Below are 25,740 nucleotides of genomic sequence, written 5' to 3'. Positions count from 1 at the left end.
AGGAACAAGACAAGGATGCCCACTCTCCACTTCTATTCAACATAGTTTTGGAAGTCCTAGCCACAGCAATCAGAGAAGAAAAAGAAATAAAGGAATCCAAACTGGAAAAGAAGAAGTGAAACTATCACTCTTTGCAGATGACACAATACTATACATAGAAAATCCTAAAGACATTACCAGAAAACTACTAGAGATCATCAATGATTACAGTAAAGTTGCAGGGTACAAAATCAATGCACAGAAATCTGCTGCAGTTTTATACACTAACAACAAAAGATCAGAAAGAGAAATTAAGGAAACAATCCCATTTACCATTGCATCAAAAAGAATACTATACCGAGGAATAAACCTACCTAAGGAGGCAAAACACCTTTACTCTGAAAACTGTTAAGACGCTGATGAAAGAAACTGAAGATGACACAAACAGATGGAAAGATATACCGTGTTCTTGGATTGGAAGAATCAGTATTGTTAAAATGACTATACTATCCAAGGCAATCTATGGGATTCAATGCAATCCCTATCAAATTCCATTCACAAATCTTTTTTTGTTTTGATTTTTGGTATATAAAGAACTTTATAAAGCAATAATAAAAAGCAACAAACTCAGTAAAAATGTACAAGCATCTAAACAGACAGTTCCTAAAAAATCATTATTTTAATAGCCAAAAACACATGATAAAAGCTCAACGTCATTAGTTACCACATTCACAAATCTTAATCCTCTATCCAAACTGATCTACTCACCAACTCACCAAAATATCTGGCACATTTGCATCTTGCCTGTATGCATGATGTTTTTGTTAAAAAGGTTGCATTCCCTTCTTCCATTGCTTAATCTTACACATGCTGAAAGCTGACCTAGCCATCTCTCATTATTTCTGTATTTTTTTGTCAGTCTTCCCCTTCTAGACGGTAAACTCCACATGTGCAATAGCTATATATGTTTCTAAGGATTAAACAGCCAGCTTAGCTCAGTACCTGATAAGTAATTCCTAGGTGTCCCATAAAGAGATGTTGGATTGAATCTATTGATAAATTCCTCGAATTTCTATAGTACCCATTTTTCATTGTCTTACCTCTCATTTTGTATTAGTGTGTATTGCCTTATGTTGGTAGTTACAATTTTGGTTTGTGCACTGCGTTAATCATTGATATATACCAAGTTCTTTAACTGCAGAGTTTGGGAATTATATGTATTTATAATTGCATATATTATGCAACTAGGCTAGGGGCTTATCCATAACAGGTACTGAATAAACCCTGGTAGATTGGCTAGTTAATTCAGGGAACACACAGTCTCTTATCTTCCATGAAGCTTTCCTGCTCATAGTTAGCTTCTTTTTCTAACAGTCACTGTCTCTACAACTCACCTTGGTTCATACTTGTAGACTTGTTTCACATGTTTATCAAATTTCTTCTACTGAGCTTGTGAATTCTTAAAGGGTGAAAAGCTCTGTTTCATGGATATTTGTGTCTCCTAAACAGGTGAGAACATAACAGAAATTAATTAAATTTAAATGGATAGAAACTGAGATGGTCGTACTAGATTTCTCTTTATTATTTTTGACATGTATGATACAATGTTACTGTTCTGCTGCAGTTTTATACACTACCAGGTATGCTCACGGCATATAGTCTTTTTATGCCGACAAAAATAAATGATATAAAATACATAATACACTTGATCATTTTAACACACACAAAATACTGAGTGATTGAAACTATGTTACATGTATATTTTACAAAGGAAAAACAGACTACTATAATAATATATTTGGATGAAATTGTCATTACAGTTTGGGTGTTATACAATGTTAAATATGAATATATTCAAAAGAATCACTATTTATAGAACCAATTTGATATTTTAATGTTGAAAATAATGAATACTGTGTAAATGAATACTTATAAAAATATTTTTTAAACAAAAAGCTATGTTCTACTCATTTACTTGGCAGTTACAAAAATATATATTCATCTGAAACTCTAGTAAATTTGCTTGAGGCATTAGATACTCAAATTTAAATGTACTTTTTCTAGGGCATTTTACTTACTTAGCATTCTTGACTTCACACAGTATATATACATACATTGTATTAGAATAGGTTTGTGTTACAAATAATATCATTCCAAGTAAAAGACACAGAGGAGATTAACACAGCGGAGATACTGTCAAGATTTTTGAACCAAATACACGCAACACATAAATGAGGCCCACTGGCTGTGCCTTTTACAAAGTGAATTCTCAAACACGTTTGTTGAATGAACACATGAGTGGATAACATTTATTCTGTTGTTTGCACCCCAAATTAGCTATTCAAACTAGAACTATCATGTAAGAATTCAACAATTTTGTTCGTAATTGGCTACTTCTTCTGACGGCAAAGCCAGGTCAATAGACTCCAGATGGAGCAGCAAACTAGTGCCAGTGATCAAAAGATGGCCTACCAGGTATGCTTACGGCATATTTAGACAGACATTCAACATATTGAACAACTATATAGTTCATACCTTCATACAAAATAAGACAGAAGAATCTAAGTAAGTTTTATAATGTATTACCGTAAAAACAAAACATTATAAATATATGTGTGTGTGTATATATATGTATCTATCTTAGTACACCTAGTAGACTTCAGACATCTCTTCTCAGTGAGAGAAGCAAGCTATCCTGAGTGAAGTAGGCCATGTGTCTGCATAGCACAGCTTGGCAATATGAACGCTGAGATCACTGTTAAAAGCAAAGCTTTTACGTAGTAAAAGTTTTGAAAACAAAAGACTAACCATGATAACTATTATGGAATCACAGCACCTACAAAGGTTATGGCCACTGTATGTAAAAGGAACCAGCCTAAGCCCACTCCTGGCCCAGATGCCTGCTGGAACTTTACCCCACCTCATCTACTTCATCAAGGGTGAAACTTTTCTGAGGCTCATCCCTAACCCTTCAAAAAAGTTGATAAAGTTCAGAATATTTTTCTTAATCGAGGTTCAGATCATCCGAAATCGTTTCCAAAGCTTTTGCTTTCATGTTTATGCAGGGCAACTGACAATTCATTTGGCAAACTGGTTAATGTTAATATATAAACATGTTAATGAAATAACTACTACTCACTTTGGGAAAGTAATTGAGGTATAATTTTGTATGATAATTCGCTTAAAAATAAGCCTTTAAAAATGAAACACAGTTTTTGAAAATTCAGAAGCAATTTAGTCACACGATAAAGGTTAGTTTATTACTAAATACAGCTAGTGAAGAAAATCTAAAAATGACCTTTAAGTAAAATGTAAATGAAGATGACTTAAGATCATTTTAAATTTCAATCTTATGTTTTACTGAAAATATAGATGAATAAAAAGTATGCCCTCTATTCTGCACCAAATCATGCTACATAGGCAAAGATCTACATGAACTAACGAAAGAATACTTTGGTGTTCTAATTGCAAATTTATTATTTTCAAATACATAGAGTAACTAACTCAACTGAATGCTTCCAAGTCAATAAACATTAGTTTTGCTGTTAAAATGTGTCCAAAGGGTTGAAAGTAGTTTGGTTTCTTAAATGAGTTAATATCCCCTAGGGATTTTTTTACCCATTCATTTTCTTGGCTTTTACAGTTAGTGCCAAGGTCAGTATCATTTCATTCTGAATTTTACTATCACAAAATTTAAATTAGTAGAGTCAGAACCAATATCAATATAATGTCATATGTATTATAGTATCATGAGAAATTAACCTACTTTTAAATGGAACATTGTTGCTGCAATAACAGTGGCCACTGAACACACAGTGAATCTAAGCCACTGGTAGAATATGATTTGAAAAGACAGAAAATAGTGTGAGACTTCCAAATTGGGGATACTGGTTCATAAAACAAAGCTTATACTCTAAATTCAAAATTACATATCCAATATAAGTAAAACTAGTACAAAAGTTCCTCCCTTCCTTCCTTCCTCCATGTTTCTTTCTCTCTTCCTTCCTTTCTTTCTTTCTTTCCCTCCTTCCTTCCTTTCTTCCCTCTTTCTTTCTTTCTTGTTAAATGTAATGAAAGTAGATGTAAAATTCTAGTCTCTTCAAATTACTCACACTTTCAATAATATATTAAATTTTGGAATACTTAATGAGAAAACTTTATAAGATATGATGGAATGTTTAAGATTTATTGACCATGAATGACTAGTTAACAAGTATTTATGAATCAGTCCCCTATTAAGAAGGAAAATTTCTAGGTGTGACCTTTCCTTTTAGGTGGAGAGAGGCAGATGTCCAAACTCAGAACTTCAAAGTCGTCAGGACTTGGAAGAACTGTTAGCAGGCTTTTGTAATGTTTAAAGGTACACTGCTTGCAGAGGAGTATGTGAGCATTGAGGTAAACCCATTCTAAAAACTCAAGGCCAGTCTATGGTCATACCACCCTGAACATACCCGATCTCATCTAAAAACTCAAGGTCAGTTAAATGTCCGACGTCACACAGAGGTACATCATGGTGCTGAAGAGCTGTCTTTATTAATTCACTCATTAGACATTTTTTACTGTTATCACTGTTTTGGAATCATAGTCAAATTTTATATCATGTACTATTCCAGACTTTCAAAGCATATCTAAAACTGTTGTCTTCAGTTATGAAGGATATATCATGTTTTTTCAGATTGCAACAGCATTGGGTTACCTCATAATGTGTATCCAGAATGGTAAAATGTCCAGGGAATCCTATGGTTTCCATATATTAAAGGCATTTTACACATTTCAATTCACTTTTTTCTCAGTATAAGATGTATAGTTTAATGGCCCACACCACACATAACTCCAACTTTACTAACAAATAATTGGCAATATTACATTTCCTATATTAATAAGGAAAAGCAGCACAATGTATTAAGAAGACAGACTTCCTGGGTTCAAATCCTGCTTCTACCACTTGTCAGCCATGTGATCTTGGGCAAGTCACTGGACTATTCTTTGTTTTACTTCCTCAACGGTAAAATGGGGGTGATGCAAAGAATATCATCTCAGATCACCATTAGGGTTAATGAAGCAATAACAACAAAGTATGGGTGAAGCACCTGGAGGTATTGCTTGGCAGGTAGAAATTACTTAGGTTTTAGCTACAGTTTTTATTACAATCAAAAATCACAGTGACTGATGGTAATATTAAGTCATCACTAACTTCTGAGATTTTAATGAGTGCCAAGCACTCTGATAAGATGGTACACTTACACCATGTTTAACCCTTAAAACAATATTAAGTAACCCTATTATATAGAGATTTGATCTTAAAATATGCTAATTTGTAAATACTACAATAGCAGATGGTTTTCCCCGATGAAACAGCAAGGTACGACTGAAATGTTTAAGTGATCTCTTCATGCCTCTAATAAGGAACACTACTTCTAGGGTAGTGATTAGCAAACAGTAATGACAACATGAAAAGTACTTGCTAGTTAATCAGTTTTACTCACTCATTAGCCCTGTGTTAAATGTAATCAAAATTTCAGTACAGGAAAATCACAATTTACTAATTTCATGGACCTTCAGGATCACTTGCAATAGTATCAAGAATGTTAAACGCCTGAAAGTGAAGAATATGTTTCATGTCGATATTTATATTAAGGTCATATCTTCATTAAATTCAAAGTGTTCAACTTTTTCTCTGAAATCTCTGATGTTGGTTTGTTTTTCATTATAGATGTGTACTTAGCATAAAAGTCTTAAGTGCTTCTGTGCTGAATAACATTTGTTATTAATTTGACCAGTATATAAAAGTCCTCATGTATATGCAACGCGGTATATGAAGGCCTCATGTATATGCAACGCGGTATTTCTGTTATTCAATACACAACTGCTAGTGATGAAAGTTTGTTTAATAAGTGTTTGAAAACTATTATCAAATTTCATAAATTAAAATTTCATAATGGTTTGTATGTACTTTAGTTATGAAAAGCATTTCACATAAGCAATTAATCTAAATCCACCTAAGTATCACAATCACAGTAAGGGCATAATTGTTTTGAAAATTACAGATTTAAAATCAATATTACTATATTCACTATGCTAAAAATAATGTTATTTTATCATGTAGAAAGGATAAACACTATGTAAACTTTAGCATGAAAACAGAATACACCTTGTACTTTCATAAATTATCAAGGTCTCTAACAGTCCTTTTAAAGTTCAACAAATAAAGCTTTATTTTCTCATCTTATATATATATTACCTTGATAGAAAAACATTCAGCATGGTGTATTCTTTTAGGAGTCTGACATCTCATATCAAAGCCTTTAATAAAATAAGAGCTTTAGGTATCTTTCAAATTTAAAGGTTGACTTTTAAAATAAGCTTATTTTTCCCTCCTTCACCCTAGTCTTCCTTCCAACCCTCCCCCATCCCTGCCTCTCTCCATCTCCTGGACACCTACGGCACAGCATCAGGACTCATCGCCCAAGGAAGCCACGCCCACTTCAGAGGCCAAGGACAGCATGGTTCCCTGGAACTGTCCAGGAGCATAAAGGGTCCCTGAAAGCAGCTGGAAGAAGGTCTTGCTGGAGACCTCAATCAGCTCTCTTCTCCTCTACTGAGAAACACTCCCTTAGAAAGAGTAAAGGATGCTCTTCACCTTTCACCCGCAGGCTACTTTCTCAGATGCAAGTGGGAGACAGAAAACCTAAGACACCCAGTCTCTATTGTCTGTCACATTTCTGTGTGATGATCTGGAAAGTGTGATCACATTTCTTCAATGACAGACTTCTTCAAACGGAAATATCCAACATAACGTGCTCCATTTGGAGAAGAGGAAAGAAAACACAATACAATAATTTTAATAAATGGGAAAGGAGGCACAATGGTTAATGTTTTATCTCTGATATTTTTTTATGTAATCTCCAGGGATGGATCATTCACGTTAACACACATGAAAGATCGGTTTGTGAAGCTGAGTTGTCTGAATGGACTTCCATCCATTTCCAGCACAAATATCTACGTGCAAGCTGAACATTAGTTATTTACACCATGATGAAAGACCAGGAGAAAAAAAATCCATTTTTTAATGTTGAGTGGAGAATGTTTAGCCAGCACATCCTTTGTCTAGTCCAGTGTTCAGAAGCTTCTGCTTGCCCGGTTCCTTGGAGAGTCTCCTCATTCTTCTCCAGCTGGGGGCGGAGGCTCGCACAGCTTGTACAGCCTACAAAAGGCATGGGAAGGTGTGACAACAGCCCGGCATATTGACATTGCTTGACATGTTTTTATTTGTTTAACAAATACATTGACAATAATTTCTTGGTTTGGGAGTCAGTCACGATCATGTCACCAATTTCACTAAAACTTGCCTGTGCATTAGCAAACTCCAAAATTCCGGTTCTGTTATTACAAAACACCAACGTCTCTTTGCACATCTAGATGCCTATTGATGCTGCCGCTTTTACACCAGCTGCTTCTGTTGCAGTGCTGCCAACCCAGGCTGCTCACCTTGCTGGTAGCAAAAGTGACTCTCCGAATTCTAGGAGATAATTACCATCATGTCTATCACGATTATCTTGTAGCAAGACAGCATCTACCTCTTACGGGTTACTGATTTTCTGACTTGTCTTAGAAATCTGCTTCCTTCTGTGCCATCCTGGGGGTGCTGGCAGCTGGTCATGGCTAGGCCGATGTGGCACAGTCCTGAGGTCTGAATATCAAGGCACGATTACCTGGTGTCTCCTAAGGAATACCTGTCCAGCTCTGCCCACACTGTCACTCATCTGTCAATAGAATCAGGTGGAGATTCAAGTGGACTAAGGAATCCATTGGAACTGGCAGAGATGCTCCAAGATGCTCTCTCTTTGCATCGCAGGTCTAGTTTTTTGAAACCATACGGCATGAAGGCAAAGCTCAGGGGACTGAACTAGTAGGATTATACAAGTTCTAGTGGTCCACGTTTCTCTGAATGGTTGAATCCTAACTCCAGAACTCAAATAAAGGGGGATATAACCACTGCAATGGTAATACCCAGGGCACACTCACTATTAAGGCAGAACCTGAGAGAATACAAGCTGATCTAAGGTGGCTGGTTGTAAGCCTGTAGTCCTCAGGAATGCCCGCGGCCACGCTGGTCCTACTTCAGAGCTTTGTCTGATGATCTAAAAATTTAAGGTGCAGATTTCAACTTTGCTCCATTTTAAAAGCACTCCAAACCCAGGACTTGCTGCAGTGACTCACTCTTTTACAGATGAAATTGAACACACTTTAAATGAGTTGTTGACAAATTTATCAAATTTTAAATTTCCTCTCCCTTCCACATTTAATCCCATGGTCATTCGAAATCAAAGGGGAGAGAATGAAAAGGATTTAATATCGAGTTAGAAACCTTGTTAACAAAATGAACTGTCCTACTCTGGAAACACAGAGAAGTTACCGCCTTTGGAGTCTGGAAGGTGGTTAATACTGTACATGTCATCTCCATGGAAGAAAATGAACGCTGAAATGAGGACATCTCACATCAGAAAACTTATTTCATCCTTCCTGGAGAAAAGAATACACTAAACTGAGCTGATATTCTTAAAAGCTGCTTTTGCAGCTGAAGGATATGGTGTTGCTTCAAATTGCGTTCCCAGTGCTGGAATAATAGAATGATGGGAAAGTTCTTCTCCTCTTTTATTTCTATCATTTTATTTCCCTGAAAGTGCTGCTTAATGAGTGAAGAGGCACAGTGGACTTAGGTAGAACAGGAACAGTCAGCTGGGTGGCAAATGTCCTAAGCCTTGAGATCTGGGCTAAGACGTCACTTTCCATTACCTTGCACTGCGTGTTTCCACACAGCGTAACTAATGCCACTGGGTAGAGCAGTCTTTGCAATATCTGTCTCGCAAGTTGGAGAAAAGGCTACGCCCTGTGATCACCTAATAAAGTACCGCAGAGCTGGGCAGATGCGGCTTTTGGGGGAGGCTTCTTGGAAGTAACTCAGGGTTATCTGAGTTCAGACACATCTGTCATGGAAATGGTGGGGCTTCGGGAATTGAGCACAGGCAGATGAAGTTTGTAAGTCAAATGTAATAGGTACGAGTTGGACTTCTGCTCTCTGCGGAGGCATCTGCTTTTTGTCAGCTAAAGAGTTAGGTCACGGGAGTACTTTGCCCAACATTTTGGAGCCCCTGCCGTATTCACATCCCACTCGTGCACATCGGGCCCTGCATGAAACACGTTTGTTTCTGGGTCCACTTTCTCCTTTTCCTGTTGGGCTCAGGCAGCCATCCTGGAGCTGGTATTTCCAGCCCCAATTTAAGTCTGCAGAGAATAGAACTTCCCAACTTCAGTCTATAGATCATGCCCTTCATCATTCTACATGGCACAAATAACACCCGTGTTAAAGGAGACCACAAAGTGAATGCCTCTATTCAAGGCTAAATTATCAATAACACTCTGACCCAAGGCAGTTCTCCCAATTCAACAGCGGGCAAAAACTGTCTCAGAGAAGATAAATAACCTGACTAAATAAGGTCACCTGGCAGGAACGGGCCCCAAAGTCATTTTTTTCACTTTTAACCACTACAATATGCTGTCTCCCAAGTATGTAAATAAAGGAAATCAAATTTTCATTACACAGTAGTTTCCAAAGTGTGTAATGCAATAGAAAATAAGACCAGGGCGCCATTACACCTGGAATGTAATATCTGGTTCTTGGTGAAGATATGTTCATTGTTCTGGCCAGTCAATATATGCTAGTTACAAGGAGGAGGAACCTCATTTGTATCAAAAACATCTCCACATGGATGCCCAGCTGCACTTTACTGCCATACCACCAAGTCAAGCTCATCATCTTTCCCACACACGCTCTTTCTCCTCCATCTACTATCTCAGTGACTAGAACCTTTCACCATTGTCATCCAAGCCAAAGATTTGGTGGTCCTCCTACAGTCTTCCTCTTCACTAACCTCCTACATCCAATTAGTGTCCAAAGCATCTGCTGCCTTCAGTCTTAGTTGTTCCCAAATGGCTCCTCCTAATTTTGCCAGACATAAATTCTAAAATCCAAATCTTCCAGAAAGATTGTTCATTAATGGCTCCTTATTGTCTTCAAGTTAAAATCAAGACTCTTCAATATCTTGCACAAGTCTCTTCCTGATCCAGTCCCTGCCTATGTCTCCAGCCTCACCCTGCATCATTCTTAAATCACATCCAACCATCAGTCATAGAGATCTAGGTGTAGTTCTCAGAACGTGACGTGTTCTCTAGGCATCGGTGTCACTGCATCAGCTGAGGAAGACATTGATTACCATGCTGACTGGGGAAGGAATACTCTGCAACCCCTCCCCTCCATCCTTACGCTGAGTTATGTGCCCCTTCTCTGTGTTCCCATGGCAATCTGTGCCATTCCTGTAATGGTTCTTTTTTTTAAATTGAAGTACAGTTGCTTTACAGTATTGTGTTAGTTTAAGGGGTAGAGCATAGTGATTCAGTATTTTTGTGGATTTATTCCATTATAGGTTATTACAAGATAATGGGTGTAGTTCCCTGTGCTATACAATAAATCCTTGTTGTTTATCTATTTTATATATAGTATTTGTATCTATTATCCTGTATGTCTAATTTGTCCCTCCCTCTTCCCTCTCCTCTTTGGTAGCCACAAGTTTGTTTTCTATGTCTGTGAGTCTCATTCTGTTTTATATACATATTCATTTGTATTATCTTTTAGATTCCACATGTAAGTGATTCCACATAGTATTTGTCTTTCTCTGTATGACTAATTTCACTAGCATAACGTTCTCTAGGTCCACCCACATGGTTGCAAATGGCAGAATTTCATTCTTTTTTATGGCTGAGTAATATTCCAATGTGTGTGTGTGACATATACCACATCTTCTTAAGTCAGTTTGTCTGTTGATGGGCATGGGTTGATTCCATGTCTCGCTATTGTAAATAGCGCTGCTATGAACATTGGGGTGCATATATCTTTTCGAATTAGTGTTTTCGTTTTTTCCAGATACATGCCCAGCAGTGAAATTGCTGGATCATATGGTAGTTCCACTTTAGTTTTTTAAGGAACCTCCATACTGTTTTTCATAGTGGCTGCACTGTCATGGTTTTTTATCACACACACACACACACACTGTACACTAGTTTCATTTTATTCAGTTGTTGCTCTGTGACACCTCCCTGACTGGTAGAGGGGATTATGTCTTTATCCCTAGCTTTTATCAAAGTGCCTGACATCTACAAACACACAGCAGAAATTCAATATATGTTTGCTGAGTGAGTTTTTTAAAAATGAAAGGCAGTGAATGGAGAAAGGAAAACTATAATAGAGATTCGTTGGGGATATGAGTCAAATACTATGTCAGTCAGAGACAGCAAACTTTATCTCCGTGAAGATGTTTCCAGAAACATTACCTGAGTCTTGCCTTGGAGGGCCTGGCCTTGAGAGACAAATGCGTTCACTTCGCTCTCTTTGGGATAGGAATCCTGGTTACCAGATGGGAGGGATCCCAGATGCTCTGTGGTCCTTAGCATCCTCTCTGCACCTTCACAGAGTGTTTCTCACTTTCTCCCTCTTCTTGTGGCTGTGTTTCACTCATCCCTCTTTAACTGAAAGTTCCTTGAGGGCTGGAACTATTTCTGTCTCATGCTTACATTCTCCACGGGGCACAGCAGAAGGCTTTTCATTTCTTAGGTCCTCATTAGAAATGTTTGTAGAATGAATGAAGGCATAACTAAAATTGAAAAATTACTCTAGATTTCTCTCTCAGGGCTGTTACCCCCTTGTAAAATATGTCAACTTTAGAACTGGCAGGTTTTATTGTGTTTCAAGTGTTCGAAACGTAACCCAATAAAAAACAAAGTGAGCTCATCAGTTTCTTTTCTCACATCGAGCTTGCACATTGGTTTATTGATCAGGATGCTTACGTCTTATCCCCACTGTTTATTAGTGTTTATAAGCCCCAGCTAAGAAGACCTCGCTGAGCCATTACATTGTTTTCTTATTGGAATTTTAAAGCTTCACTGGGTTTATTATCCAAATATACCATGACTGCTAAGGTGCTGGAGAGATAATGCCTATGTGAAATGATTCTTTAGCAACAGAAAGTCTTAGACTCTAATCTCATCAACTATGAAAGGTAACATTAGCAAGACTTGAGGATGAAAGAGAGTTAGGAGCCAGCACTGAAAATAAATGCGATTAGAATATGAGCACTCCATCTACTTTCAGGGGGAAAATATTTTCCCTTTTGCAAGTACTTTCACTGCCCACATAGTTTTTCAGAATGAAATAGAACTTCATAAATGCTGCAGTCATCAATCTCACCCTGGTAGTTGCTTTGTAAATAGAAACAAAGAGTGTCTCATCTGTGACAGTGCTTGGAGGGGGCTACTTTTTGTTAAAATGCAAATGTAGAAAAACAACCAAATGTAAAAGAAATTATTTAACTTTGTCCTACTTCAAGATAGATGGCTGCCTACCCTAATGTCACCAGGGAAGTCAAATCTTTGATGGCTGTTCCCATGCTTATTTATTTTAAAGGTGGATTACAGTCCTTTCTTATGATGATACGTGCACTGTGAACATTTGGTAGAATAACGAACCAAAAGCTCATTCATTCATTCATTCATTCATGCATTCTTGAAATCAGTTCAAATATTCTATGTAGGCACAAAAAGAACATTCCCTGCCTCTAAAGCATTCTTATTCAGGTCAGGCAGAGAGACATGGAACGATACACGGCAACACATCAAGGCTATAATGGATCAATATACAAGATGCTAAGGGAACACAGAGAGGAAGAAAACTCAACCAAAGCTTCAAGGAGAAAATGGTACCTAAGTTGGGTTTTGCGCTTATGTAGCAGTCTTTCATACAGACACAGATGGGACAGGTGATCATGCCAGAGGGAACAGCACATGCGATCAGAGAAGTATAAATGGAAATGGCATCTTGGTGGCTTGGCACAGTTGGAATACAAATTTCAGTAGTACTTGTGTAGATTTTTGTTTTTGAATTCATGAAGGAACTTGAAAAATAGAATCATGTTGATAATGTTACCTCTAAGTTTGCTTCACCTAAAATTTCATTTAATATGAGAGCATTTAAGCCTAATCACATTTTGCCACCGAATGCTTACAAGGCTGATTTCCATGAGTATATTCAGTACGACACTGGGTGTATCGTGGGGTCGTTGCATTAGCTTTAAGTGACACTGTCTGGGAAATGGTGGCAAGTCCTCTGGGAAAGAGCAGACATGGGGAGTCACTCACCTCGGAGCAGACTGTGGGGTCCGGTCCCTGACTCCCAAATTCTTTGCTGTGTTCTGAACTCTTGCCCCCTGAAAGAAGTAAGGACAATCACTTCTAGCTCTGCATTGTATTACAAACCATTTAACATACCATTAACATTTGAGTGTAGAGTATTGATTGCAACAATATATTTATATTTAACATCAAGAGAGACTGGATGAGGAGAAAGAAATCGTCATCTGAGCATTTTCAGAATTAATGCTTTTAAGAATCAAAATACACTGATGTATTGTTTCAAAGGACTGATACTTATTTCAAAAGCCATCTAAATCATTTCAAAGTAAGGTAAAACGACAGCTTCCTGTTTACTATCTCATCTGTGTCTTTATTAAATATTTAAGCAATTAACTTTTAAGACACTGAAACCAGGAAAGGAGCAGACTAGAAATACCTGCTCTGTGTCCCCACTTTCCTGGAACAGAAATCACAGTTCTATCATATGCATACAGCCTGTTTTGTCCTTAGCTGAATATTTAGCTATTTTAAACTTCATAGTATTTATCAAGAAAATCTTTCCTTAAACAGTTTAAAGCAATTTCTGGATGAGGCATATGCATGTGGATCTCTGAAATATAAGAATTCTGCCTCAAAGTTTATAGTACAAAGATAAAACGCTTTAGCAATGAAAAAGTCTTTGCAAATCTGTCAAGTTCATAAATATTCATTGTTCAGTTCCTAAGGGGAATGAGTTACTACACAGAAGCAAACACCAGGGTTTGGGGCTGAGTCTAAATGGAGGAGAGTGGTTTAAAAAACCCAAAACTCTCTCCCTGCTACTAAATTCTGATGGATGGGAAGGGAAGAAAGAAAAGGAGAAAAGAAAGAAAGAAAAAGAAAAGAGTATATTCTCTCAAGATGGACCAAATAAAGGAAAGCAAATAGGGAAAAGGGGATGTGTATGGCAAAAAAACAGATGGGAAGAAATTTAGGAACTGCAATTATGAAGTTAAAAAACCCTCTTTATTTTGAAGTAATTTTAGACTTAGAGAAAAGTTTACAAGCAGAACAGAGAGGTCACATACTTTACCCACCAGGTAAACTCCCTCTAATTTTAACCCTTCACTTAATCACAGTATAATGATCAAAACCAGGAAATGCTATTAGCTAAGCTGCATGTCTTATTCACATTTCCCCATTTTCCTCCACTGATGTCTTCCTTTTCTATCCCAGAATCCAATCCAGGATCCCACACTGCATTTTGTCTTTGTATCTTCATGGTCTCCTCCAATCTGGGACAATTCCTCAGGCTCCCTTGGTCTTTCATGACCTTAATACTTGGCATGAGTACTGGTCATTGTTTTGCAGAATGTTTCTCATTTTGGGTTTGCCAGATGTCTCCTTATGATTAGATAGAAGATCTGTATTTTGGGCAAGAAAATCACAGAAGTGATGCTGTATCTTCTTAATGCGTCATATCACTGAGGCTGATCATAATCACATCATATAATGTCCAGATGCCTTGTCACCAGTGACATTAACTCTCATCACTTGGGTAAGGTTGTGTCCACCAGATATTTCCACTGTAAATCACCAGCTTTCTTTTTGTACTTAATAAATCTGTTGTGAGAGAAACTGTGAGATTATGCCCATATCCTGCTTCTCTTCAAACTCGTGCTCACTGATTTTAGCCTCTACTGGTGCCTCTTGCCCGCATCAATACCACTGTAGTGTTCGTGAACTGGAATGCTTCTGTAAAGAAGAGCTATCCCTTCTCCCCAAACTATTTATGTATTCAAGTATTTATTTAAATCAGTATGGATTCATGGCTATTTATTTTATCCTATGATTATAATCCAACATTTTTATTATAAGTAACATTTTGTTCAAATTGCTCCAGTTTTGGCCGCTGGGAGCTCCTTCAGTTTGCTTCTCATGTCCTGTTCATAGAACCACCATCATTTTTGATGATGTTTATTTTCTGTTTATTTTCTGGAACCTCAAGATGCTCCAGGCTCATCTTTCCTGTCTCAGCTGGGAATTAACCTCTTCACCAAGAATCCCTGGCTCTTTTTTTTTTTTTTTTGAATAGATCTTTACTGGAGAATAATTGCTTCACAATACGGTGTTGGTTTCTGTTGCACACAAAAGTGAAACAGCTGTATGCATACATATGTCTCCATGTGCCCTCCCTCTTGAGCCTCCCTCCCACCCTCCCTATCCCACCCCTCTAGGTCATCGCAAAGCACCGAGCTGTTCTCCCTGTGCTATGCAGCTGCTTCCCGCTAGCTATCTATTTTACATTCGGTAGTGTATATATGTCGATGCTACTCTCACTTTGCCCCAGCTTGCCCCTCCCACCTTGTGTCCTCAAGCTCATTTTCTATGTCTACATCTTTATTCCTGCCCTGCAACTAGGTTCATCAGTACCATTTTTTTTCTTTAGATTCCATATACATGCGTTAGCATATGGTATTTGTTTTTCTTTTTCTGACTTACTTCACTCTGTATGAAAGGCTCTAGAGCCATCCACATCACTACAAATAACTCAGTTTCATTTCTTTTTATGGCTGAGTAATGTTCCTTTGTATGTATGTGCCACATCTTCTTTATCCATTCATCTGTCGATGGACACTTAAGTTGCTTCCATGTCCTGGCTATTGTAAATAGTGCTACAATGAACACTGTGGTACATGTCTCTTTTTGAATTATGGTTTTCTCAGGGTATATGCCCAGTAGTGGGATATACTGAGTCATACGGTAGTTCTATTTTTAGTTTTTTAAGGAACCTCCATACTGTTTTCCATAGTGGTTGTATCAATTTACATTCCCACCAACAGTGCAAGAGGGTTCCCTTTTCACCACACCCTTTCCAGCATTTATTATTTTTAGATTTTTTGATAATGGCCATTCTGACAGGCAAGAGGTGATACCTCATTGTAGTTTTGATTTGCATTTCTCTAATGATTAGTGATGTTGAGCATCTTTTCATGTGCCTCTTGGCCAACTGTATGTCTTCCTTGGCGAAATGTCTATTTAGGTCTTTTGCCCATTTTTTAATTGGATTTTTTGTTTTTTTGATATTGAGCTTCATGAGCTGCCTGTATATTTTGGAGATTAATCCTTTGTCTGTTGTTTCATTTGCATATATTTTCTCCCATTCTGATGGTTGTCTTTTTGTCCTATTTATGGTTTCCTTTGCTGTGTAAAAGCTTTTAAGTTTAAATAAGTCCCATTTGTTTACTTTTGCTTTTATTTCCGTTACTCTAGGAGGTGGGTCAAAAAAGATCTTGCTGTGGTTTATGTAAAAGAGTGTTTTTCCTATGTTTTCCTCTAAGAGTTTTATAGTGTCTGACTTTACGTTTAGGTCTTTAATCCATTTGGAGTTTACTTTTTCTATGGTGTTAGGTAGTGTTCTAATTTCGTTCTTTTACATGTAGCTGTCCAGTTTTCCCAGCACCACTTACTGAAGAGACTGTCTTTTCTCCATTGTATGTTCTTGCCTCCTTTGTCATAAATTAGGTACCCACATGTGCATGGGTTTATCTCTGGGCATTCTATCCTGTTCCATAGATCTATATTTCTGTTTTTTGTGCCAACCATACTGTCTTGATTACTGTAGCTTTGTGGTATAGTTTGAAGTTGGGGAGCCTGATTTCTCCATTTTTTTTTCTCAAGATTGCTTTGGCTGTTTGGGGTCTTTTGTGTTTCTATATGAATTGTAAACTTTTTTGTTCTAATTCTGTGAAGAATGCCATTGGTAGTTTGATAGGGATTGCACTGAATCCATAGATCGCTTTGGGTAGTAGAGTCATTTTCACAATATTGATTCTTCCAATCCAAGAACATGGTATATTTCTCCATCTGTTTATGTCATCTTTCATCAGTGTTTTATAGTTTTCTAAGTACAAGTCTTTTGCCTCCTTAGGCAGGTTTATTCCTAGGTATTTTATTTTCCTGCAATGGTAAATAGGAATGTTTCCTTAATTTCTCTCTCTGACTTTTTGTTGTTGGTATATAGGAATGCCAGAGATTTCTGTGCATTAATTTTGTATCCTGCAACCTTACCAAATTCATTGATTAGTTCTAGTAGTTTTCTGGTGGCATCTTTAGGATTTTCTATGTATAGTATCGTGTCATCTGCAAACAGTGACAGTTTTACTTTTTCTTTTCCAATTTATATTCCTTTTATTTCTTCTTCTTCTCTGATTGCTGTAGCTAGGACTTCCAAATTTATGTTGAATAACAGTGGCGAGAGTGGACATCCTTGTCTTGTTCCTGATCTTAGTGGAAATGCTTTCAGTTTTTCACAATTGAGTATAATGCTTGCTGTGGGTTTGTCATATGTGGCCTTTATTATGTTGAGGTAGGTTCCTTCTATGCCCATTTTCTGAAGAATTTTTATTATAAATGGGTGTTGAATTTTGTCAAAAGCGTTTTCTGCATCTACTGAGATGATCATATGGTTTTTATTCCTTAATTTGTTAATATGGTGTATCATGTTGATTGATTTGCATATATTGAAGAATCCTTGCATTCCTGGGATAAATCCCACTTGATCATGGTGTATGATCCTTTTAATGTTCTATTGGATTCTGTTTACTAGTATTTTGTTCAGGATTTTTGCAACTATGTTCATCAGTGATATTGGTCTATAGCTTTCTCTTTTTCTGGTTTTGGTATCAAGGTGATGCTGGCTTCGTAATGAATTTGGGAGTGTTTCTCCCTCTGCAATTTTTTGGAAGAGTTTGAGAAGGATCAGTGTTAGCTCTTCTCTAAATGTTTGATAGAATTCGCCTGTGAAGCCATCTGGTCCTGGACTTTTGTTTGTTGGAAGATTTTAAATTACAGTTTCAATTTCAGTGCTTGTGATAGGTCTGTTTATATTTTCTAATTCTTCCTGGTTCAGTCTTGGAAAATTGTACCTTTCCAAGAATTTGTCCATTTCTTCGTGCTTGTCCATTTTACTGGCATAGAGTTGTTTGTAGTAGTCTCTTGAGTAGTCTCTTATAATCTTTTGTATTTCTGTGGTGTCAGTTGTGATTTCTCCTAATTTTATTGATTTGTGTCCTCTCCCTTTTTTTCTTGATGAGTCTGGTTAAGCGTTTATCAATTTTGTTTATCTTCTCAGAGAACATGCTTTTAGTTTTATTGATCTTTGCTATTGTTTTCTTCGTTTCTATTTCATTTATTTCTGCTCTGATCTTTATGATTTCTTTCCTTCTACAGACTTTGGGTTTTCTTTGTTCTTCTTTCTCTAGCTGTTTTAAGTGTAGGGTTAGATTGTTTATTTGAGATTTTTCTTGTTTCTTGAGGTGTGATTGAATTGCTATAAACTTCCCTCTTAGAACTGCTTCTGCTGTGTCCCATAGGTTTTGGGTCATCGTGTTTTCATTGTCATTTGTTTCTATGTATTTTTTAATTTCTTCTTTGATTTCTTCAGTGATCTCTTGATTATTTAGTAGCACACTGTTTAGCCTCCATGTATTTGTGTTTTTTACAGTTTTTTCCTGTAATTGATGTCCAATCTCAGAGTGTTGTGGTCAGAAAAGATGCTTCATATGATTTCAATTTTCTTAAATTTTCCGAGGCTTGATTTGTGACCCAAGATATGATCTATCCTGGAGAATGTTCCATGTGCAGTTGAAAAGAAAGTGTATTCTGCCACTTTTGGGTGGAATGTTCTGTAAATATCAGTTAAATCTATCTGGTCTATTGTGTCCTTTAAAGCTTGTGTTTCCTTATTTATTTTCATTTTGGATGATCTGTCTGTTGGTGTAAGTGGGGTGTTAAAGTCCCCTACTATTATTGTGTTACTGTCAATTTCTCCTTTCATGGTTGTTAGCATTTGCCTTATGTACCGAGGTGTTCCTGTGTTGGGTGCGTAAACAATTTATAATTGTTATATCTTCTTCTTGGATTGATCCTTTGTTCATTATGTAGTGTCCCTCCTTATCTCTTGTATCAGTCTTTATTTTGAAGTCTATTTTATCTGATATGAGTATTGCTACTCCAGCTTTCTTTTGATTTCCATTTGCATGCAATATCTTTTTCCATCCCTTCACTTTCAGTCTGGATGTGTCCCTAGGTCTGAACTGGGTCTGTTGCAGACAGCATATACATGGGTCTTCTTTTTGTATCCATTCAGCCAGTCTGTGTCTTTTTGTTGGGGCATTTAATCCATTTACATTCAAGGTTATTATTGATATGTATGTTCCTATTACCATCTTCTTAATTGTTTTGGGTTTGTTTTTGTGGGTCTTTTTCTTCTGTTGTGTCCCGCCCCCCCCAGCCCCCCCAGAGAACTTGCTTTAGCATTTGTTGTAAAGCTGGTTTGGTGGTGCTGAATTCTCTTAGCTTTTTCTTGCCTGAAAAGCTTTTGATTTCTCCATCAAATCTGAATGAGATCCTTGGTGGGTAGAGTAATCTCGGTTGTAGGTTTTTCTCTTTCATCATTTTAAGTATATCCTGCCACTCCCTTCTGGCCTGCAGAGTTTCTGCTGAAAACTCAGCTGATAACTTTATGGTGATTCCTTTGTATGTTATTTTTTGTTTTTCCCTTGCTGCTTTTAATATTTTTTTTGAATTTAATTTTTTGTTAGTTTGATTAATATGTATCTTGGTGTGTTTTCCCTAGGGTTTATCTTGTATGGGACTCTCTGTGCTTCCTGGACTTGGGTGACTATTTCCTTTCCCATGGTAGGGATGTTTTCGACTATAATCTCTTCATATATTTTCTCAGACACTTTCTTTTTCTCTTCTTCTTCTGGGACCCCTATAATTCAAGTGTTGGTACATTTAGTGTAGTCCCAGAGGTCTCTGAGATTGTCTTCAATTCTTTTCATTTTTTTTTTCTTTATTCTGCTCCTTGGCAACTATTTCCACCATTTTGTTTTCCAGCTCACTTATTTGTTCTTCTGCCTCAGTTATTCTGTTATTGATTCCTTCTAGTGTATTTTTCATTTCAGTTATTGTGTTGTTCATCTCTGTTTGTTTATTCTTTAGTTCTTCTAGAGCTTTGTTAAACATTTCTTGTATTTTCTCAATCTGTACCTCCATTCTATTTCTGAGATTCTGGATCATCTTTACTATCATTACTCTGAATTCTTTTTCAGGTAGATTGCCTAGTTCCTCTTCATTTATTTGGTCTTGTAGGTTTTTACCTTGCTTCTTCATCTGTGACATATCTTTTTGCCATCTCATTTTTTTTTTATGAGTGGAATTGTGTTCCTGTCTTACTGGTTGTTTTGCCTGAGACTTCCAACACTGGAGTTTGTAGGCTATTGGATAGAGCTGGGTCTTGGTGATGAGATGAGGACCTCTGTGAAACCTCACTCCGATGAATATTCTGTGGGGTCTGAGGTCCTCTGTTAATCCAGTGGTTTGGACTCAGAGCTCCCACTGCAAGAGCTTTGGCCCCACCCCCGGCTCATGAACCAAGATCCCGCAAGCCACATGGGATGGCAAAAAAATAAAATAAATAACAATAACAAAGTAAAAAGTAAAATTAGACTAGGAAACTAACAGATATGTTAGAAAGAATATAAAAATAAAGATGAATCAACAACTGTAACGTACAACAGTACCACAATAATAACAAAAGAGGGGGAGGGAAAAGAAAAAAAACGGGGGGAAGGCCTTGGCTGTGGAGGGCGGGGTCTAAGCAAAGGTGAGGTTTGGGTGGTGGGCGGGGCATATACTTAAAAGACCTTCCAGGCTGGAAAAGGCCCTGAGGGCTGTGGGGGGGGGGTGCTTAGGCTCAAGAAACAGAAGCAGCCAGGCGTGCCCCCCACCCCTGGTCTCAGAGGGCTGGGGACCTCACCTCGGCGCCTAGCAGGCTCCCTGGGCCCAAGTGGATGGGGTAAACACCCTCCATTCTTCTCCCGCTCCTCCTGGAGGGCACCTCCTGTGTGCCTCTCCTGATGTCCCCGGCCTCAGAGGCACCGATCCTGTCTGGCCTCCACTTCTCCTCCCCCCTTATTCCTCCCACATCCTACCGGTTCATTTGGGGGTTCCTCCTGTCTCCTTAGGCCTCAGGGTCTCCCACCAATGGCTAGCAGGCACCCTAGTTGTGGGGAGATGCTAACTCGGCGTCTTATCACACCGCCCGAATCCCTAGCACTTTTTTTTTTTTTTGCGGTACGCAGGCCTCTCACTGTTGTGGCCTCTCCCATTGTGGAGCATAGGCTCCGGACGTGCAGGCTCAGCGGCCATGACTCACAGGCCTAGCCGCTCCGCGGCATGTGGGATCTTCCCGGACCAGGGCGGCACGAACCCATGTCCCCTGCATCGGCAGGCACACTCTCAACCACTGCACCACCAGGGAAGGCCCTCCCTAGCTCTTTTTAATGGAGAATGATATTTAGAACTCAAGATCTGGACAGTGGGTATGCCCATTACTACTACTGGTGTGTAACTGCTTCTAGGTCTTCTCAGTGAGCTGAGCTAGTTGATTAGTGTAAACGTACTCAAACATCTATATTTCTTTCTACATCTATCTATATCTCTGTGCGTATGTGTGTATGTGTCCATGCATTCAAGCTGATACTTCTGGTTCCAATCCAGTACCCCAGGGTTCATTCTAAATTCCAGGCTTCTCCCTTTCCTTATTTGTAACTTCTTTCTCAGACAGTAAGAAACCTGACTCTCAATATTCACAATATACTTACTTATTTGTTCAGTCCTACCAAAGACATTAACTAGTTTTAGAATCTCTAAATCGTATCCCTGTGAGAAACAGATTTACTAACTGGAATATGGTATTTCTATATAATTATTTTTGTCTTTAGTCTCATGGTATTCCATTAAATAATTTCTAGAAAGATTTTTGCTTAAAAGATTTCAAATAAAATTGAAGCTCATCATGCTGAACACATCTGCTGGTATACTCCATTTGGAATTCAGCCGTATAATTCTTCTTATACTCAATGTGCCAGCGACTTGCATTTTTACACCTTGCTCGTGGTTTCCCTCTACTAAACACCCTCTCTGTCCTTTTCCCTACATGTCTGCACCACATTTATCCTCCAAGGCCCAAATCAATTATTGGCTGGTCATTCACTGTATTAGGTGCTGTTTTAAATGCATTCAGTATTCAAGCCTCAAAACAACAGTATGAAGCAAGCATTATACCATTATGATCTTTGTCTTAATAATGAGGAAACGAAGCAACAGAGAAGCTAAGAGTCTTGCCTCAAATCACTAGAGCTGGGATTCAAGCTGAGGGTGCGTGGCCCTAGAATCTGTGCTCTTGGCTACTATCACATATTTACTTTCTGCATGAAGCCTTTTTCTAGTTCTCCTAGGTAGAACTAATTCATTGCCTAAACATCACTTAGCATTTCCTCTATACTGCGTATTAATGTAGAAACCAGTGATACCATCATGACATACACTCGGTGTCCCAGCCATTCAGGGGCTCCTCACAGTCTACTCGTTTACTTGTTCCCTGTTTTACGTCCTCACGTACTGAGGTTGTGCATCCCGGAGAGCACTTGCCTGTGGGTGCACCATGATGATGTGCCCACACATGTCCGCCATGAGGCTAGGCAAGAAGCTGATCATCCTTGGTCTTTGTCCTCAGTGCTCACTATAAAGCCCTGATACTGGAGGTCAGGAGACAGGATTCTTCAGAATGCAAATTTTTATTAAAAAGGTCAGAAAAGAATTTGGGGTAGACTTCTACCAAAAAATACTTGGAACATATAATTTAGAGGATAGGAGACTTTAAGCTTATAATGTAAATCAGAGCTTCTACCTCAAACCATTTGTGGTTTCTTTGGCCACGCTGCACGGCATGCAGGATCTTAGTTCCCCAACCACGGATCGAACCCGTGCCTCCTGCATTGGAAGCACGGAGTTTTAACCACTGGACCTCCAGTGAAGTCCTCAAACCATTTATTAATCGTATCAGTTGGTTATGTAAAAATGCTGCCTAGGATTACTATAATCATTACCCACAAATTGCATGGGGCATAGTACCTTTCCCTTCTTTTATCTTTTCTTCTAACTCAACCAGATAATTAAAACAACCCTATTAAAACTACATACATGAAATCTGTTCATGAAAACTATACAGCTGGCCTCCGTATTTGTGGGCTTTGCATCTGCAGATTCAATCAACTGTATCATTGATCCACAGTTGGTTGAATCCATGGATGTGAATCCATGGACTCAAAACCCGTGGATATGGGGGGCCAACTGTATTCATTGTGCTCCTCCACCATTTTTTGTAAAGGACTTAAGCATCCAAGGACTTGTTATCTGTAGGGGCTCCTGGAACCAAACCGTGGCAGATATGGAGGGAGGGCTACACTGCAATTAGAAATAAGAACAGTAAATCATGCTGAAAAGCTCCTTGCTCTTCAAAAAGAAACTAAAGATCTTAGAAAATATTATTCATTAACCAGGTAAGCATTCTAACCGTTCTGTCTCTGGAAAGCTGAATCTAAACGATTAAAAGACAGAAGGGTCAGAAAAGTTAGAGTTTTGACTCACACTTGTGTTCGAACTACTCAGATCCCACGTGGGTAAGAGTTGGCTTGTAGACTGGATCCCAGCCATTAATCCCACTGCCTGTAACTGCTGAATACTTGAAAGAGAATTGGCCACAGAAGGAATATTGCAAAAATCTCCTCTGGGCACCAGTCCACCCCAATTTCTATGAAAAGAGGACCCAAGGCTCCATGATCTTTCACAAAGAAGGCAGAAATCAGGTCTTTGTCTGAGAACCACTTGGAGGTGTCATAACTTGTAGCAGAGAAACAAGCAACAAAGGTACGAAGCTACCCATCCTAAATGGATTTATTAACAAAAAAGAGGAGGGAGTGATTGATAAACACTGAAAAATACTGCAGTTTAGAAATCAACTTACAAACTTCCTAAGTTTTCAGTCTTTTAAAATTATACTTTATAAATATATAAGATATATTAATAACTATAATTAACTAATAATCATTTATTGTTAATTAATATACCAATAAACTTTAAAGAGGCTTGAACAAGTTAAATAAGTCATTAAGGCCTAGGTAATATTGTTTTTACTTTTCCCATCTTTATTTTATCTATCTCAGTTTTCAGTTGTAAGAAATTAAAGGTTTTGATTATTCAAATCCATGTAGTAAGAATGTGTATGTAGCCAGCTCATAATGACCTCTTTACTGGATTATTCTTAAAAAGATCAATTATCGGGGCTTCCCTGGTGGCACAGTGGTTAAGAATCCGCCTCCCAATGCAGGGGACATGGGTTTGAGTCCCGGTCCGGGAAGATGCCACATGCTGCGGAGCAACTAAGCCCATGCGCTGCAACTACTGAGCCCGCGTCACACAACTACTGAAGCCCGTGTTCCTAGAGCCCGTGCTCTGCAACAAGAGAGGCTGCCTCAATGAGAAGTCCACACAACTGCAATGAAGAGTAGCCCCCACTCGACGCAACTAAAGAAAGCCCGCACAGAGCAACGAAGACCCGACACAACCATAAATAAATTAATAAATAAATAAATAACTTTATTAAAAAAGAAGAAAAAAAGATCAATTATCAGTCTCTTAGTCTTCCCTTGGAGAGGGCTCCTCCAAGTCTTACTGCAAACTCACTCTAACAGCAACAGAGTGAAACAGAAAGCTTAATCTCTTGCTGTATGCTTTAGCACCCAAATCCCAACCCTGATATGGATAATCACAAGTTTACTTTGATCTACTTTTTTAAAACCAAATTTGAATATCTACCCAAAAAATCCTTCCCAAACCTGCTGGTATTTGCATCTGTATTTGCCCTTTTCCAGCCAAACCACACTGTGTCATGTGCTTCTCACGGATCTGACCTTTACTTAGCAAATCCCTCTTGGACCTTCTGAGATCTTGGTTTTCAATATTCAGCTCTGCAGTTCTCAACCCGAAGCACCAACGTACATGTGCTTGCTCTACCTCATCTCTGCAGACCCCAGGCTGGGCACTGGCCTCACTCAGGACTGTTTCCATGAATTATTCTTTTGACTTGGTTGACATTCTGTAGTGTAATCTTGGGAGCAAATCTATAGGGATTTATATGTTTGCTTGAGAGTTATACATTAAGTCTTTAGTAAATAAAGCAGACATAATTACAAAAGCATATCTTAAAAATTAAGTCATTCACTATCACTGGATAATTCAAACCCAATCAGCAAGTAGAGAGATTTGTTAAATCAATTTTCTGAGGTAGCCCTAATAAAAGGTGGAAGAATAAAATATAAAATTGATGTCTTTTAACTTCTTTTGTCTCTCTACTGACTTGTGTTTTTTTCTACTAGATTAAGCACATTTTCCTAATAATCGGTACATTGGAGGTTAGTGCATTTTTGTTAGCCTTTTAAAGAATCTTAAGGGTTCAAAACCAAACTACCACACTTAAAATACTACTGAGCTATTGTACAGAAAGTTCAGGGAATTCTCTGGTGGTCCAGCGGTCAGGACTCCGAGCTTTCACTGCTGAGGGCGCAGGTTCAATCCCCAGTCAGGGAACTAAGATCCCGCAAGCCATGGGGCACAGCCAAAAAAAAGAAA

The 25,740-nt window shown here is 38.2% G+C and overlaps 1 protein-coding gene across 2 annotated transcripts in view; it reads right to left on the bottom strand.

Annotated features, from left to right (window-relative positions):
• Positions 1-3,516: 3,516 nt before the first annotated feature.
• The window catches only part of PREX2 (phosphatidylinositol-3,4,5-trisphosphate dependent Rac exchange factor 2), a 208,401-nt gene continuing 186,177 nt past the window's right edge, over positions 3,517-25,740 (bottom strand). For both annotated transcript variants that reach the window (XM_032610542.1, XM_032610541.1), the window contains exons 38-39: positions 13,228-13,295; positions 3,517-7,183 (exon numbers count right to left, since the gene is read on the bottom strand). In XM_032610542.1, the coding sequence (XP_032466433.1) occupies positions 7,138-7,183; positions 13,228-13,295 (114 nt within the window). In that variant the 3' untranslated portion in view covers positions 3,517-7,137. The remainder of the gene's footprint in view (positions 7,184-13,227; positions 13,296-25,740) is intronic.

The sequence above is a fragment of the Phocoena sinus genome, chromosome 17 (genome assembly GCF_008692025.1).
Source record: "Phocoena sinus isolate mPhoSin1 chromosome 17, mPhoSin1.pri, whole genome shotgun sequence".
NCBI classification, from domain to species: domain Eukaryota; kingdom Metazoa; phylum Chordata; class Mammalia; order Artiodactyla; family Phocoenidae; genus Phocoena; species Phocoena sinus.
The sequence above is the reverse complement of the archived record's forward strand: the minus strand, read 5'-3'. Positions and strand labels throughout refer to the sequence as shown.